This window comes from Nyctibius grandis, chromosome 2, assembly GCF_013368605.1.
Source record: "Nyctibius grandis isolate bNycGra1 chromosome 2, bNycGra1.pri, whole genome shotgun sequence".
In the NCBI taxonomy this organism is placed as follows: Eukaryota; Metazoa; Chordata; class Aves; order Nyctibiiformes; family Nyctibiidae; genus Nyctibius; species Nyctibius grandis.
The window spans coordinates 20,781,338-20,795,754 of record NC_090659.1 but is presented as its reverse complement, the minus strand read 5'-3'; the positions used below and the strand labels follow the sequence as shown (position 1 = coordinate 20,795,754).

The window sequence follows — 14,417 nt, the reverse complement described above, 5'->3', positions numbered from 1 at the left end:
CTCGCCCGGAGGGCTTTCACTGGCAGCAGGAACCTGAAGCAAAGCCCATGCTCTCAAGAAGTTGGTTTCAGACTGGAAATCATATGGACATACCAGCAGGCACGCTACCCATGAGTTGAAAAGGCCAGTAAAAGCAACATGTAGCTGCTGTCACTACCCCGGCGCAAAGATCCCTCAGTGCAGGCAAGGTCCAGGCAAGACCTGCCTCATATGGACTTTAAGTACTACTGCTACCCACAGCTCCTAAAAACAGTGCTGATTTTTCTCTGTCAGACATGCAAAGGATTATGAAATTTATATGAACACTCAGCACTCCCTGGTGTAACAGTGATAGGGGGGATCCTTTTTGTCCTACTCAACAGGTAGGACCTCAACAGGTTTTTAATACAAGCTCCCTTGAGGTTTCATGGTGCAAATGCTTCTTTTTCATACGGAAAAGATGGAACAGGATTATTTTCCCTGTCATTTATCAGTCTCACTGTTGAGTCAGTTAGGAGAGTTGATGTTGGGTGATGTGAGGCAGGGAATTTGTCATTTTAGTTCAATAAAATTGTCAAATATGTGCAATATGAAATCTTGTCTCAAGACTGCTTTTCTGGGAGTGCAGTAGCTCATATATGTTTGCTTGCCTGGTTATTTGGCTGTTTTTTTAAAGATACACAGAAGTGTTGACAGGACAAGCTCCTTCCTCACATAAAACAGGTAAACAGGAAACCAGAATTGCTGCGATGTGGGCTGGGAATGGTAGTAAGTCTGGCCCAGTCCTATAGAAATTATTTCAGCTCCTTTTTTGCGTCACTTAATCCCACATGGCACTTTCCCCCCTGCCTTGTATTAGTGGGATTTTAAATTTAAAACAGGTAGGTAGTTATTTTTCACTTCTTTCACTTTTTTTGTCTTTGTCAACCCTTTTTTTTTTGCACTTAATATTCATTATTTTATTGCCTAGTGGTTGAACGGCTACAAAGACTGTGATGAATATTTTTAAGTGTTTAGCTGTATTTGCATGGTGGGATTTTCAAGGGATATACAGCCTTGGTCTAGCTCTGCTGAAATCAGTGGGCAAGTACTCTGTAGCTGTGACAAAAGCAAAATTAGGTGAATGAATACTACTTCTGAAAATGCTTCCTAGGCAGTCAGTAGGTCTGATTTTCTCCTGTCAGTGGCACTTACCGACAAAGAATTTGTAGCTGTTAAGATCGGTGAACAAGTCTTTTGGGGGGGAGCATTTTCCAGAGAAATACAAAAAAAGACTGCATAGATGCCACTTGTATTTTGTGTGTGTGTATGTAAAGAAAAGCATTAATGTGCAGCACCCTGGCAAGTAGGTTGGCCATAGGGGATATGACTATATGCTGGTCCCCACTGAAGACCCTAGTTCACTGACGTGCCAAGTATCTTTCCAGTGAAGTTAGTTGGTGGTGCTCTGAATCAAAGATTTCTGAATCTCGTCCTTCATCCATCATGTTTCTTCAGCAAAGATGGACTTTTGAATGGCAGTCATTAAATGTGAGTGAATGAAAGGTTTGAAGCAGCTGCTGGGGCTTTGCATGAGCTGGGGAAGGATGGACTTGTAGTTCAAACACCATGTTGCACCTGCCTACTGTGGTTTTAAGGGTGTCATATAGCCCCTACCCTTCCTAGAAGGAGGTTAGCTAGCAAAGCTGGGCTGTTGGAGCATCGGTCAGCAATCCCGCTGTCCCCTTCAGGGTTCACCACTGAATGCCTACTGAGTACTGGCAGATGAGAAAGTTCCCTGCAGGGATGGGCTGGAGGGCAGCTGATTGCACACAACCTCTGCAACCTGCTTCCTTCAGCCTGCTCTCCACAGGAGATGGGAGAGAGGGCCTTCTCTTCCTCAGGCTCCTACGGGAGCTGGGAGAAGGGGGAGGGAAACTTTCACCCTGTCTGGAGTGGTCAGATGCTCCCTCCCGTTCACCAAACACACTTTTGGCAGCACAGGACCTTTTCTGAAGCCTCTGTTTTCGAGGAGTTGCCTTACTTATGGGTTTACCAAAACAGCACACGTCTAAGAGAAAGGCTGGATGAGGCTGTGCAGCACTTTCAGTGAACAGACATATTTTCTTCTTGGAATATAACTGGAAGGGGTGGAAATCCATCTGCACTGCAGTCCCTCCCAGCTTTGCCTACCCTGGATTATCAGAAGGTGCAGCAGTTTCCTCCTCGCAGGCCCATATGAAAACACTGCAGGCTTTTGCTTCATCCTCTGTCACCCGTTGTGAAGAATGCAGAAAGGACTTTTGCTCTGCATCTCCATTTGTGCCCTTGCTCTTTGCTCATCCGCTGCATTGGAAATTGTAATGAGTAAATGCATTTTCTGTTAGTGTTAATGATAAATCTTGGTCAGATTGTTCCTGTGTCAGTGCTGCACAGGTCTGTGCAAAGCGCGAGGGAGAGCAATGCTTGGGAGAGGCCATCTTGATTCTGCTTCTGAATAAGAGAAGGAGTTGTCTGTTGTGTGAGGGCACGATGTGCTTGTTAGTAACTGAAACACATCCTAAAGAGAGGGAAGGATGGAAACATCTCCCTTGCCTTCTTTAATCATGGAACAGATAAGAAACAGCCTGTAAAAATGGGAGGAGGCACAAGAAAGAATTTAACCAGCCACAAACGAAAAGTTGACTTTTTTTTTTTTTTTAATAGCGCCTGACCTTTATTCTTCCTTTGCAGAGTGTTGTAGTTTGAGTCCATTAAGCACGCTATGCACCAGGCCATCTTCTCAAGGCTGACCAGTCCTGAAAAGCCAGGCTGTGTCATAACCTTAGCACATAAAGCTGCAGAACAATTTAGACGACAGTGTTGATTTAATTATTAAAGATTCTGTTTGTCTGAGTCTGTCTGCCTCTCCTACTTACACCCTGCGTTATGGGCTGTTCTTCATTACCTGCTCTACCTATCTTCGCAATCTAGCCGCAAACAGTTTTGGTTGACCACACCACTTCCCTCTTGAAAGTTAATACTGTTTGACTCATTCTGTACTACTAACACCAAGCCAAAGAAAACAAGCCAAAGAATAACCTGCTTGTGTGCAGTTTGGAAACTTCTCAGAGGCCCTGCTTTCAAAATGCTATACAGTAGCTTACTATATCTCTCCGCAGCTGCAAAGAAAATGAGGAAAGCAAAAAATGGTTCAAGAACCTAAAATAAAGACTAGGCAGAACCACATGAAATTTATGAGCTTTCAGTGAACTGCAGTCCTGTGTAGGCACAATGGAGCATTAGTGCAGAGGAGGGACTGCTTAGTAACTTACAGATTAAAATATCCAAACTCATTTCATTGGAAAAACAGGTATTTTCAACTATTGTGTGGAAACACCAGTCACCAGACTTGGTAAAAGCAAAGGTCTTTAGTTCAAGAGAAGTGCGTAGCCCAACTATATACTTTTTTTTGAGAGGAGTGAAGTTTTTTACATGTCGTCAAAATCTGAATGGTCAGTATCCATGGGCAGTAAATTTACTTTTGTGTTGCCAAATTCCCCTGGTTTACACAAACAGTGAGCCACAGGACTTGACCTTTAAGTTGCAAGTCCCTTGTTCAACTCTATCTGAGGCTGAATGACAGAGACCTTTTACTGTCTAGAGATATTTCTGTGGAGTGATGAAATGGGTTTCTGTCTAAGCCTTTTCTCTGATCTCCAATACCATGATGTTTGTGCAACTCACTTTCCCATTTGTTTGTCCTCTCACGGGAACTGCAAAGGTGGCAAATGCTATCATTATTCGCTTTTCCTACTCAGGATGAGGGAGGGGGTCCAGATTCATCCCACCTAAGCTTACACATTTGATTGAGGTGCCTGAGTTAGGAGCCTGTTCCCCCATATTCAGCAGAGGGATAACCTTCTCCCAGGGGCTGCTCAAATGGTGGCGCAGTCCTTGCTGCCTGAGCCTTGTGTTTCTGTGGCTTTTCTTTGGACAGAGGCATCTTTTTGTGCCTGTATTTTTCTTGGTTGCTTGCTGAGCTGCTGGTTGGCTGGTTGTGTCTCATTCTGCACATACTCTTTCATACATATCTTCAACTATGATGTCTCAGCCCATGGCTGGAGGGTATTCTTATGGCAGTTTGTACGTGTGGGAAGATGTAAACTATAAAGAAACAAAAGAGACTTTTGGCAATGCGTTGCTTAAGTTGGGAGTCATTCAAACTTTGTCAAGGAGTCAGGATTTTTAACGTATATACATTGACATGGGGGAAAGGGAAAAGAAAGCGAAGGGTATAATTTTGCAGACTAATTTAACTTTCATGAACAACTTCTTCCCTCCAAACTCCTAACACTCGGTACCCTTACTTTTACTTCGCTGCGATGACCTAATTCCTGTGGTGAACCCACAGAATAATTGCACTTCCACGACAGAAAGAGAGGACATGCATAGGTCAGATTCATCAGAAGTTTTGGTGGATCCATGGCAAGCAAAATAATTGTTTTAAGTGGAAATATGTTTCTGCATCGCTATTTGTTAGTACAGCACAGGCCTCACCAGAAGAGCGAGGGGGAGAGGAAGCATATTTCCTGCCTTGCAAAAATTGTGAAGATTGCTTTTTCTGGCTGTGGTACCTCAGGGTAGACGTGAGGCTTTTTATATATTCATCAGGAAGCAGGGAGAGAGCTGGAGGGACCCAGCCTGGAGGAGCCCATAGTCTCGCACTCAGTGTGCCAGCTGGAGCAAGGGATACCGGCAGCCTCTGCTTGTCCCTTTTGCTGGGGACATTCCCTACTGGAGCTCTCTCGATGCAGCTGGATAGTGAATCAGTGATGAAAAGGGCTCTCAGCCTGCAATTAGAGCACTCACCTGGAAAATAGGAAACCAAAGTTTGTTTTCTAGTATAGACCAGACAAGAGGGGCAGGACTCCCTCCCATTGCAAATTTTGCTCTACCTATAGTGTCTATTTGTGTGAATTTTTTAAAAAGCACTGATTTAAAAAAGAAGAGGTAAGAAAAAAAATATTGCCAAAATACTGTTTAACTACTGTTCAAACAACATAGGAAAAAAATGCACCAGCTGCTCGGGGTGCGTGTTCTTACAGTAGGGTGACTAACCCCCCCAGCAGAGGTGGGAGAAGCTACCTGGGTTTTTCCCCAGACAAAGTGGGGAGTTATTGGAGAGCAGGGAACCTGCTGTGTAAATTTTTCTTCACCTTGTTGGTATCACTGGACACTTGTTCAACACACAGCCCAATTGGATCACCTGGTGGAAAAATTAAATGCTCAGCGAAGGATCGTTCCTGAAACGTCTAGTCTGTCTGCAGTTACTCGGAGTAAGAAGCAGATTTTTCCACAGAGACACAGAAAGGGTGAGGTTTGCCAGGGAGCTGATAGGAGAAGTGCATCTGGAAGGGCTTCCCAGTGTCAGTCTGTCTGTACTTCGCGTTGCTCAGCATTCTGCTTCTGAAGCGTGGCTGGATGTCAGCCTGGTCATCGAGTCACGTAATATCCAGCCTCATTCACATGTTTCCCAGCACCTCGTGCCTACGGTCAGGTCAGGTCTGATGACCAACACTGATTCTGCTGATAATTACAGACACGTCACAAAAGCTTTTAGCATAATATCCTGTCTACCACGATGTTCCTTCTGTCTGGAAAGAAGGCTTGCGTTGTACAGTGCTTCAGAAAAGCAGCAAGAAAAGGATAATTGCTGATGAGTCTACTCGAAGCTCTGACTACCATCACCTTTATTTTTCCTCACTGCAGCAATATTTTTAACTGAGGAAAAAGAAAATATTATATGATGTGTCTAGTTCCTTTTTTAGGAACTTTTTATGTTATATTTTTAACACTGTACAAGAGGTTGGTGAGCTCTGATGCTGTCCTGTACTGATCCTTCTAATGCCTGAGTGCAGTGTAAGTCTTTTCCAAGTGATGGAGGCTAGAGAGGAAACCACGCTTCAGATCGGTTTTATTTTGAAGCATGATTTCCTAGAACCCCGTGGGCTGCCATATAACAACGCTTAGTGCCTTATGCTAAGCATGTGCATATACCTCTGCAAGATCAGGTCAGGTCTGTTTGAAAACACAGCAAATGGTGTTGTAGAAAATTCATACTAATTGCTGATTCTGTGCAGATAGGAAATGGGGGAAAAACAGCATGCAAGATAGATTACATCTGGTATATTTGGTACATAGAAAAGTATTACTGGTTTATGCACTTATGGCACTATTTCCATTGTTAGCAAAAAAATTGGGTTTTTTTCAGGCAGGATAGCCAATTTTCAAGCATTTGCATTTCCCAGCTTGGTACTAATATAGAACCACTGTATTTTAACCACTTTTGTTTACAAGAATATATAATTTTTTGCACTAAAGATAGTGTGCTCACTTCCTAGAATAATGTGAAAGAGTATATTTTCTTCTCATCCTCCACTATGTACAAAATTGTTGGATTTGTTTTAGCTCCATGGCACAAAACAATGTTTACCACTTTATTAACCAGACACAATGAAACGTGGCTTATTTTCTGCCCCACTAGAGCTGAAGCCAAAATAAAGCCCCAAACACAGCCCTGAAAAGAGGAGATGCTGGGGCCGAGGTCCAGCGCGGTGGCGAAGTAGCCAGCTTTCCTTAAAGCAAAGCATCGGGTCTCATCGGTCACTCCCTACTTTGGCGAAGTCTGGCCAGATGCTGTATTTTCCTCTGTATAACCCACTTTTTGGGTGTGAAAAGTCTCCATTTCCACCTGGGGAAAAGAGGGCATAGGAGAGAAGAGGAGGCATTCTGCTCCCCTCAGGGAGAAAGGGCTCCACTTAATTCAACTCCCCTTATACTATCCCATGCAAGTATAACCTGCTGATTGTAGGCAGACAACCTGTGGATAATACACATGAAAACTTGTAGCATTTCTAGCTGGGTCTGCCTCTGGCCAGGATGCTCAGCAGCCATGAGCCAGTGATTCTCCTGGTTCCCCAAGCCCAAACCTTTTGCGGGCGTTAGTACTTCCCGATACATCAGCTCCAAATAGTCAGTTTTGTGAGTGAATGAGAGCAAGCAACAGAAGAGTGTACTCGTCCTGTGACTTGATTAAAAGAGAAAAAAAATGTCCGTTAATCCATTCCATCAGTGTTTACTTGTAAAATGGTCCTGGGTACCCAGAGGAATTTCAGTAGCTTCAGCTGGCAGAATGAGAGTAGCGATGCCTTTCCTTAGCCTCTGTTTTACCTGCGTCTCCCCCTCTAAGCCTGAAAGACATCTACTGACACTTTTAAAAAGCAGGCTAAAAGGAAGGTAATGGGAGACCTGTTTCTTTTGCTGCATCTAGAGGCAGCCTGGAGTCTCCACAGGGCCAGCCACAGTGTGAAACCCAGACCAAGCAACCATTCCCAATGAGTGCCCGATGTGCACAAAAACAGGGGCTGCCAAGGCACTTTGTTCTTGTCATTTCCACATGCAGAGGCCCAACCAGATGGCCGCGGGCCAAGCTGAGTGCTCCACGGTCTCTTAAAGTCTATAAAACTGCGTTTCCCTCCCATTAAGAGGGAAAGCACTTTCATGTTGCAGTGCTGTAAAAGTATCGGAAAAGCTAATGTTTTCTCTGCCCTCCTTGTTTAATATTCTACGTAAAAAAAGTCCACCTGACCTCACTGAGACAGTATTTGAAAGGGATAGGGAAAAAAAAGTGTCCAAAGCCCCCCAAACCCTGTGATTTATCTAAGCAGGCTGGATGGCCTATTTATTTCAACGTCTCAAACACTGACCCTGCAACCCAAGGCAAAAAAATAAAAATGCTGCCCTTTTCTTTCCTCTGCTAGTACCTGCAGATTGATGCTTGACAAAACGTATGGGGAAGTGGGGAGGGAAAGAGGATAGCAGTGCTGTCTCGTGGCAAGCTGGCTCTCTCTGCAAGCTCTGGGCCAAGGTCTTCTTCATTCAACAGCTGGATGTTTGACTGACTTCCATAAAGTCCCACCTGATTTGTAAAAGTGGCAGATCCTCATGGCCGAACTGCCAGCTCAGCAGAGCTGCACCAGTTTCCAAGTGCCTTCGTGCTGCTCTTTTTCATCCTGCATCATGCTGCTTTCCTGTGAAGGGGAAGCCTGGGCTTGTGGTCACCACGCTGAGCTGGGAGGTGAGCGTCTGCCATAGGGTCACTGCCTGGCCACGGGCAAGTCACCTCATTTCTCTGTCATTCAGTTTTCCACCTATACAACGGGGATAATAATAGTCCTGGGCTTTACAGGGGTGAACTGAGGATAACTTGCCAGCTCTTTAAGCAAGGTGTTTAGAGGGTAACTTCAAAGTAAAGCTAATAAACACGACAATACAGGTCATCCTAGCAAAGCTCTGCCTGTGCATTTAGAGTGGCTTGGGAAAACCATATATATTTGTTACATTTTTCTGACACAGTTCTGTACTTTTCCTGCTGCAGACCTTCAAGCAAAACAGGTTCTGTGCTGCTACCTGCAGCAGTCAGCAAGAGAGAAAAGGTTAAATAGCTCTTCTCATTGGGGGGGGAAGGGAAAGAGACACTTTTGGAGCTACATCTTGAGGTGACAATTGCCTGGCATTGATTCTAGGTAGTTCCTATCAAAACATCAATGTGCTGGAGAGTGTCCAAAGAAGGGCAATGAAGCTGGTGAAGGGTCTGGAGAACAAGTCTTATGAGGAGCAGCTGAGGGAACTGGCGTTGTTTAGTCTAGAGAAAAAGAGGCTCAGGGGAGACCTATTGCTGTCTACAAGTACCTGAAAGGAGGTTGTAGCGAGGAGGGTGCTAGTCTCTCCTCCCAGGTAACAAGTGATAGGATGAGAGGAAATGGCCTCAAGTTGCACCAGGGGAGGTTTAGATTGGATATCAGGAAAAATTTCTTCACCTGAAGGGTTATGAAGCATTGGAACAGGCTGTCCAAGGAAGTGGTGGAGTCACCATCCCTGGAGGTATTTAGAAGATGAGTAGATGTCATGCTTAGGGACATGGTTTAGTGGTTGACTTGGTAGTGTTAGGTTAATGGTTGGACTCGGTGATCTTAAAGGTCCTTTCCAACCAAAACGATTCTGTGATTCTGTGAAAAATTACAATGTATGGACAAAAACAACAGCAGAGTTCCCCTGAGGAGGAACCTGATGGCGCTCGCCTTTCCTCCCTGAATGCATTGACACGAGTGGGATTTCCTAACAAGCCCAAGGGATGAGGCAGATCTCGGGTGTGCTGATGCCCCACTAGTACCCCCAGGCTACAGAGGAGGCGCCGTGCAGGAGGCTGCTAGCTGAGACACCCCTCTTCAGTGCCCAAACTTCAACAGGATGATCTGGGGCAGAGCAGGGCTGGGTGGAGGGGTCCAGGAGTTTCACTTGGTGGATGCGCGGTGCAGAGACAGGCAGAGATACTCCCATCAGCTTGGAGGGAGCTGGCCTGGGAACAGGGTGCCCTGTGGTGACCTTGGGAAGATGCTGAGCCTGGGTTAATTTGCCCTGCTCACTGGTTTGTTCTGAGCAAGCTCGGGTTTGTCTGCCCTATCTGGCGTCGTGTGCCAGCTCGACGCAAATTTAGCACCTGAGCTAGGTTCAAAGCAGGAAAGTTAATTCCTGCCTCAACGGCCTTAATGCAGCCCTTGTCCTGCTGGCTTCAGAGAAACCGCTCGCTCACCTCCGTGTGAGGCTGCTAGCACAGCAGCCCACGTTGCCGGGACACCTGGTTTTGTGCCAGGCAGGCAAAATACCATATACTGGGAGGGCAGCACCAGGGAGGTGGGAGGAGAAGGCAGGGTAGTGGGGGGTCAAGCTTGGAGTTGGTACACTCACTTAAAACAAGAAGGTGTCTGAGCAGAATTTGAAATTAGGAATAAATTACATCGGAGGGGGTGTATTTGGAATGACCTGGCTCTTGGCTCTGCAAGCCCTGGGTTCAGCCTGCTGAAGCTTAAAATAATCCAAATATATGAGGTATTTTACACATCTTGTATGACTCCGCGTGTTTGCGTTCAAGTTCAGGGTCAGGAGCCCAAGGCTTGAGGCAGCATCCAGCTTTGCACTGCTGACAAATGAAGCATTTCCTCTTGACCAACCAGAATGTCAGATAAAAGTCTTTTTCATCTTTCTTCGTTTCTCCCTTCCTTTTTTTTTTTTTTTGGAAGTCCTAATGGGTCTCTTTAGTGATGAAACCGCTACTATATAATATGTCTTTTTACATTTTAATTTCCCCCCCGCCCTTGGTATAATTTACAGCACAGTGTGGAATCTGAGACAGTTCAAGCTGTGCCAAGGGGCCTGGCAACAGGAAGAAACGCCGAGCCACTGCGATTTGGAACCGTAATACAAGTTATAAAATTTAATTTTAGAAATGCAGCTACTGGGAACTGCTTTTAAATGCACATTTTGCTTTTAGTGCATGAAATGGTCCTGTGTCTTGATTGAGCTGTTAGGGTGACTTGAAAGAGTGCTCTGTACAGTAAGGGGTATACAAAACTCTTCAGAGATCTTTTGCTGCTTATTCACTAATACTAAAAATTGGAAGCTGGATGGTTATGAATGTTTATGCATTAAATACTACAGGGATGTGTGGAATAGAGCACGGCGGATTATTTTCAGGAGTTTTGTGCCAGTGGATTATTTTCAGGAGTTTTGTGCCAGTCTGTTTCACTACCGTAGCTGTGAGTTGAGCGAGGACTCACCATAGGAACAGCACTGGCCACCTCCTTGCAGGGATGATGGTGACGCAAAGAAAGCTGCAGAAGGCAACTCTTCATGACAAGAAAATGAAATCTGGGAGCAGATAGACAACAAACTATGGTGTTCAGCAGAAACCAAGGATAATGTCACGTTCTTCAAGGGAACAAGTATTAAAAAAGATGTTTGACCTCTGAGCTAGAGATTTGACATGCATTCCCATCAGGGTAACAGTGTCCTAGGGGAAGAAGGGGAGTGGATAAGCCACAAAGATTCAGGAGGCAGCTGATTTCCTGAGACAAATGCAATGTGCAGAAATGGGATTGGGTTTGAGGGGAAAAGGAGGGACGATGACATCCACTGCTCCACAAGAAGGTCCCCAAGCAGAAGGTATGAAAATTGTATTTTTGGAGCTGGGGATCCTACTCCATTGACTAAATACAGGTGGGGTCAGGGAATGTTCTCATAGACTCATTGCAGTCAGTATCTTGCCCTCCATTTGGAGAGAGCGTCTTTGAAAGGACAACTTGTGTGCCAGAGAGTCTGCTTTTGGGCTTTCTGCTGAAGGGCTGTTTTCTGTGGTCTTTAAGAACAAAAAGCCCTATTGGGGGATGGGGGAAAATTACAAAGGAAAGTTTTGATTCTACCTGGTTGGGAATATGGCTGAACCATCCCATTTCAGACATTTCACCAAACACAAGTCTGCTAGGGAGTTTTCCATTTCAGCCCCAAAGCGTAGCGTCAGCATCCTTCCAGGATAAGATACCTCACTTTTGAAGGGTATGTCATAAGACTGGAAACCAATGGACACAAAAGTGGTTTGCAAAGCTGTGACAGTAGGTTAGCTCTTAAAGAGGATGGAAAAAAGCATTTAAAATCTGTGCTTTCGTCATGCCTACCAGAAAGCAAGTGCTCCAGCAGATGAGATGTCCCTCTTGTATGCTCTGTGTGCAGCCTTTGTGGTTACAGGTTGACACACAAAGGATCCCAGAGCAGAGAGCAGCCACAGGGAACAGTTAGAAATGCATTACCTTGTTCCTTGCATACCGCTCACTGCTGCTAGCTAAAGCTTATCTTGAAACCAGTCCTGCCGTGATGAGATGTTGCTGCCCTTCCAGATGAATCTGGATGTGCCCCAATGCTGCACTGGAGCTGGGCCTTTCCAGCATCTTCCCCGTCCCCTCCAAGCCTCTAAGGGCCGCAGCACCAGAGCTTCATGGGTATTATGCTCCAAGGGCTGCCCTGGGGAGTGCTGGACCCCCAAACTCCCACGTGGCCATGGCCAAGTCTGCTGTGCACTGGCCAATGCTGTAATGTCATGGTTGGATGTGTGGTGGGACCTCATGTTTTGGAAGCTCCCAATGCCGCTAAGAGACTTCATTACCCCACAGTTTCAATTCTGCCAGCTTCTGGTGTTTCTTTCCTGTTTCTGTCTGTAAATCCATTGCTAAAGGATCCAAAAATTGGATTTGTTTGGGTTTGTTATTTTATAGCCTCATAGTACTTGTCTAGTTACGATACCTTATGACAATCTGGAATTGAATTTTTGAGGAGTTATTCCAGTGCATGTTTAGCACAGGGGCCACTCCATGTTTCCTCCTTTTATGCATCCCTGCAGACAGTCCTTCTTTTAGAAACGCCTCCTCTCTCAGCAAGAGGTGTAAGAAGGCACTGCAATTTTCAGTGGATCTGGTTCTTCAGAGTAGGCCATATCTCAGGCTACCCCACGATATGGTTACAATGCATGACTGGTTTGTGTCGCCTGTGCTTGCAGAGAGGTGGTTTCAGTTTAATTTCAGATGGCCGCTAGCTGGTTAGGTATTTTGCCAGTGGATGAGGGGTTAAAAAAACAAATTTTTTTTTAAAAGAAAAAAGTCAACAGACCTCATGTGTCAGTGAGATTTTCTGATCTTTTTCCCCCCCTCCCACAATAGGACATCGTCAGAAAATAGATGAGCAGACAAAGCCCGGGAGCTTGTCCTTTTCAGAGCGCCTGAGTGAACTGGAGCAGTTGCGTCGTACGGCCATGAGGGTCAGCCCACACCACCCAGCCCCCACACCCAACCCACGAGCCTCCTTGAACCACACCACTGCTTTTAACCCTCAGCCTCAGAGTCAGATTCAGGGTAAGTACCTGAAATCCTCCACCCGCTCACCCACCTCCACCCCACCAGCCTGTGGAGCGCGGGGGCTCGCAGGCATTGCCCCCCTGTCCCTCCATCTCTTCTGGACTCTCCTTGGCCGCCTTTAATGAGTGAGAGCCTTTAAGGAGTGAAAGGAGGGGCTTCCTAACATATGGCTGTATTTCTAAAGACCTGACAGCTTTTAAGGGGTCCGTACTGTCTCGTCTTCCTGGTGTCAGTACAGCCCATGGTGTTAACCTCAGCTATGTTAGAACCGTAACGTCTTGGAAGTTGTTTTCTTGCAAAGATGCATTATGCCAGACCTTTTCCTATGAGTAGGTGTATTTCCCAATGGATATTTATCAATTACATTGTGTGCTGGAATGGGAGAGATATACTGTCAATGCCTTGCTTTGACCTTTCCCAGGAAGGCAGTAGCAAAGAAAGCTTTGCAAAGTGCTTTGTCCCCTGAAGACAACCTCTTAGTGCTAAGACATTAATACGGGCAGGCTGGTTTGAGCATATTTGTGTAGCCAGTGGTTATCCAGTGGGTTTTATTTGAATGAAAACCCACAAAACAGTGACTCAGGAGTCTGATTTCCTCTGAGGCTCAGGCTGGGACGATGCCAGTGAAACCAAGTCATCTAACATGAAATCTTATCTGCCACCGCTAGAGCTGAGTCTGCCCCTGCTAAAACCAGCTCTGTCCCTTGGATCAGCTGGAACTCGGTGAGCAGTGAATCAGGTCGCTAAACCGTCAGCTGACACGTGGTTTTGCAAAGCACATAACAAAATGCAGATTCATGGTGAGATGCACCGAAAGGGAGGGTGCGGGACAGTATTAGTTTTAGTGAGCGCCGTTCCTAATGGAGTTTTCCTCTATTCTTCCAGCCAGAATGAAATGGCCTTAATGGAGGTTTTTCTGCTGGGGTTTTGGGGAGAAATAGTTACCGCGAATCAGAACAAGGGCTTTTTTTCGGCATTTGTTTTTAAAACCAGGGTACTCTTCGTTGCACACAGAAAAGGTTATTGCTTACCTAAGGCAAACGCTTGTTACATCCTTTTCTTCCTAGGACTAGGAAAGTCTTTATCTTAGTGAAATCTACTGCAAATCTGACATTGACTTTGCTGTGAGCAGAAGCGGGTATTATTGAGAAACATGGGAAATAAATCAACACATCGTCATGTGCCGTACTGTAGAAAGAGGTGGGCAGAAAGACAGTTGGAAGGACCATCCAGCTCTTTTCCTCCCTGGAGCCCTGCCGGGTCAGCTCAGGCAAAGGATCCAATCCTGCACCTCTCCCAGCCCCTGGCAGTCCCCTCACTTAGTTTTCTGATTTGCAGAGCAAACCATGTTGGGTTTCTCCTAGCACGGCTCCATTCCTATAAAAGAAAACGCACATATTGTTATGGCTACTCAGCAGCCAGCAGCTACGTGGGTGGAGGTATCAGTCGCAGACTTGCATTCTTCAGCTTCTTGGGAACACTATATACTTAGCAGAGTATCAGGTTTAACGTCAAGTATCCCTCTTCCCTGGTTCCCTGTGAAAGTCCCTCGCTTGTACGACTTCAGAGGAATAGGCTTTTCACGCTCAGCTGGGGATTCAGTTGCTCTCTCCAGAAATAGTTTTAGTACATTGTTCTGCTTTGCTCTTTGCAAACAAGGTTTTAATGTGTTACACC

At 45.6% G+C, this 14,417-nt stretch overlaps 1 protein-coding gene across 2 annotated transcripts in view; it reads left to right on the top strand.

Annotated features, from left to right (window-relative positions):
* The window catches only part of RUNX1 (RUNX family transcription factor 1), a 174,558-nt gene that overhangs the window by 129,998 nt on the left and 30,143 nt on the right, over positions 1–14,417 (top strand). For both annotated transcript variants that reach the window (XM_068425022.1, XM_068425023.1), the window contains one exon: positions 12,546–12,737. In XM_068425022.1, the coding sequence (XP_068281123.1) occupies positions 12,546–12,737 (192 nt within the window). The remainder of the gene's footprint in view (positions 1–12,545; positions 12,738–14,417) is intronic.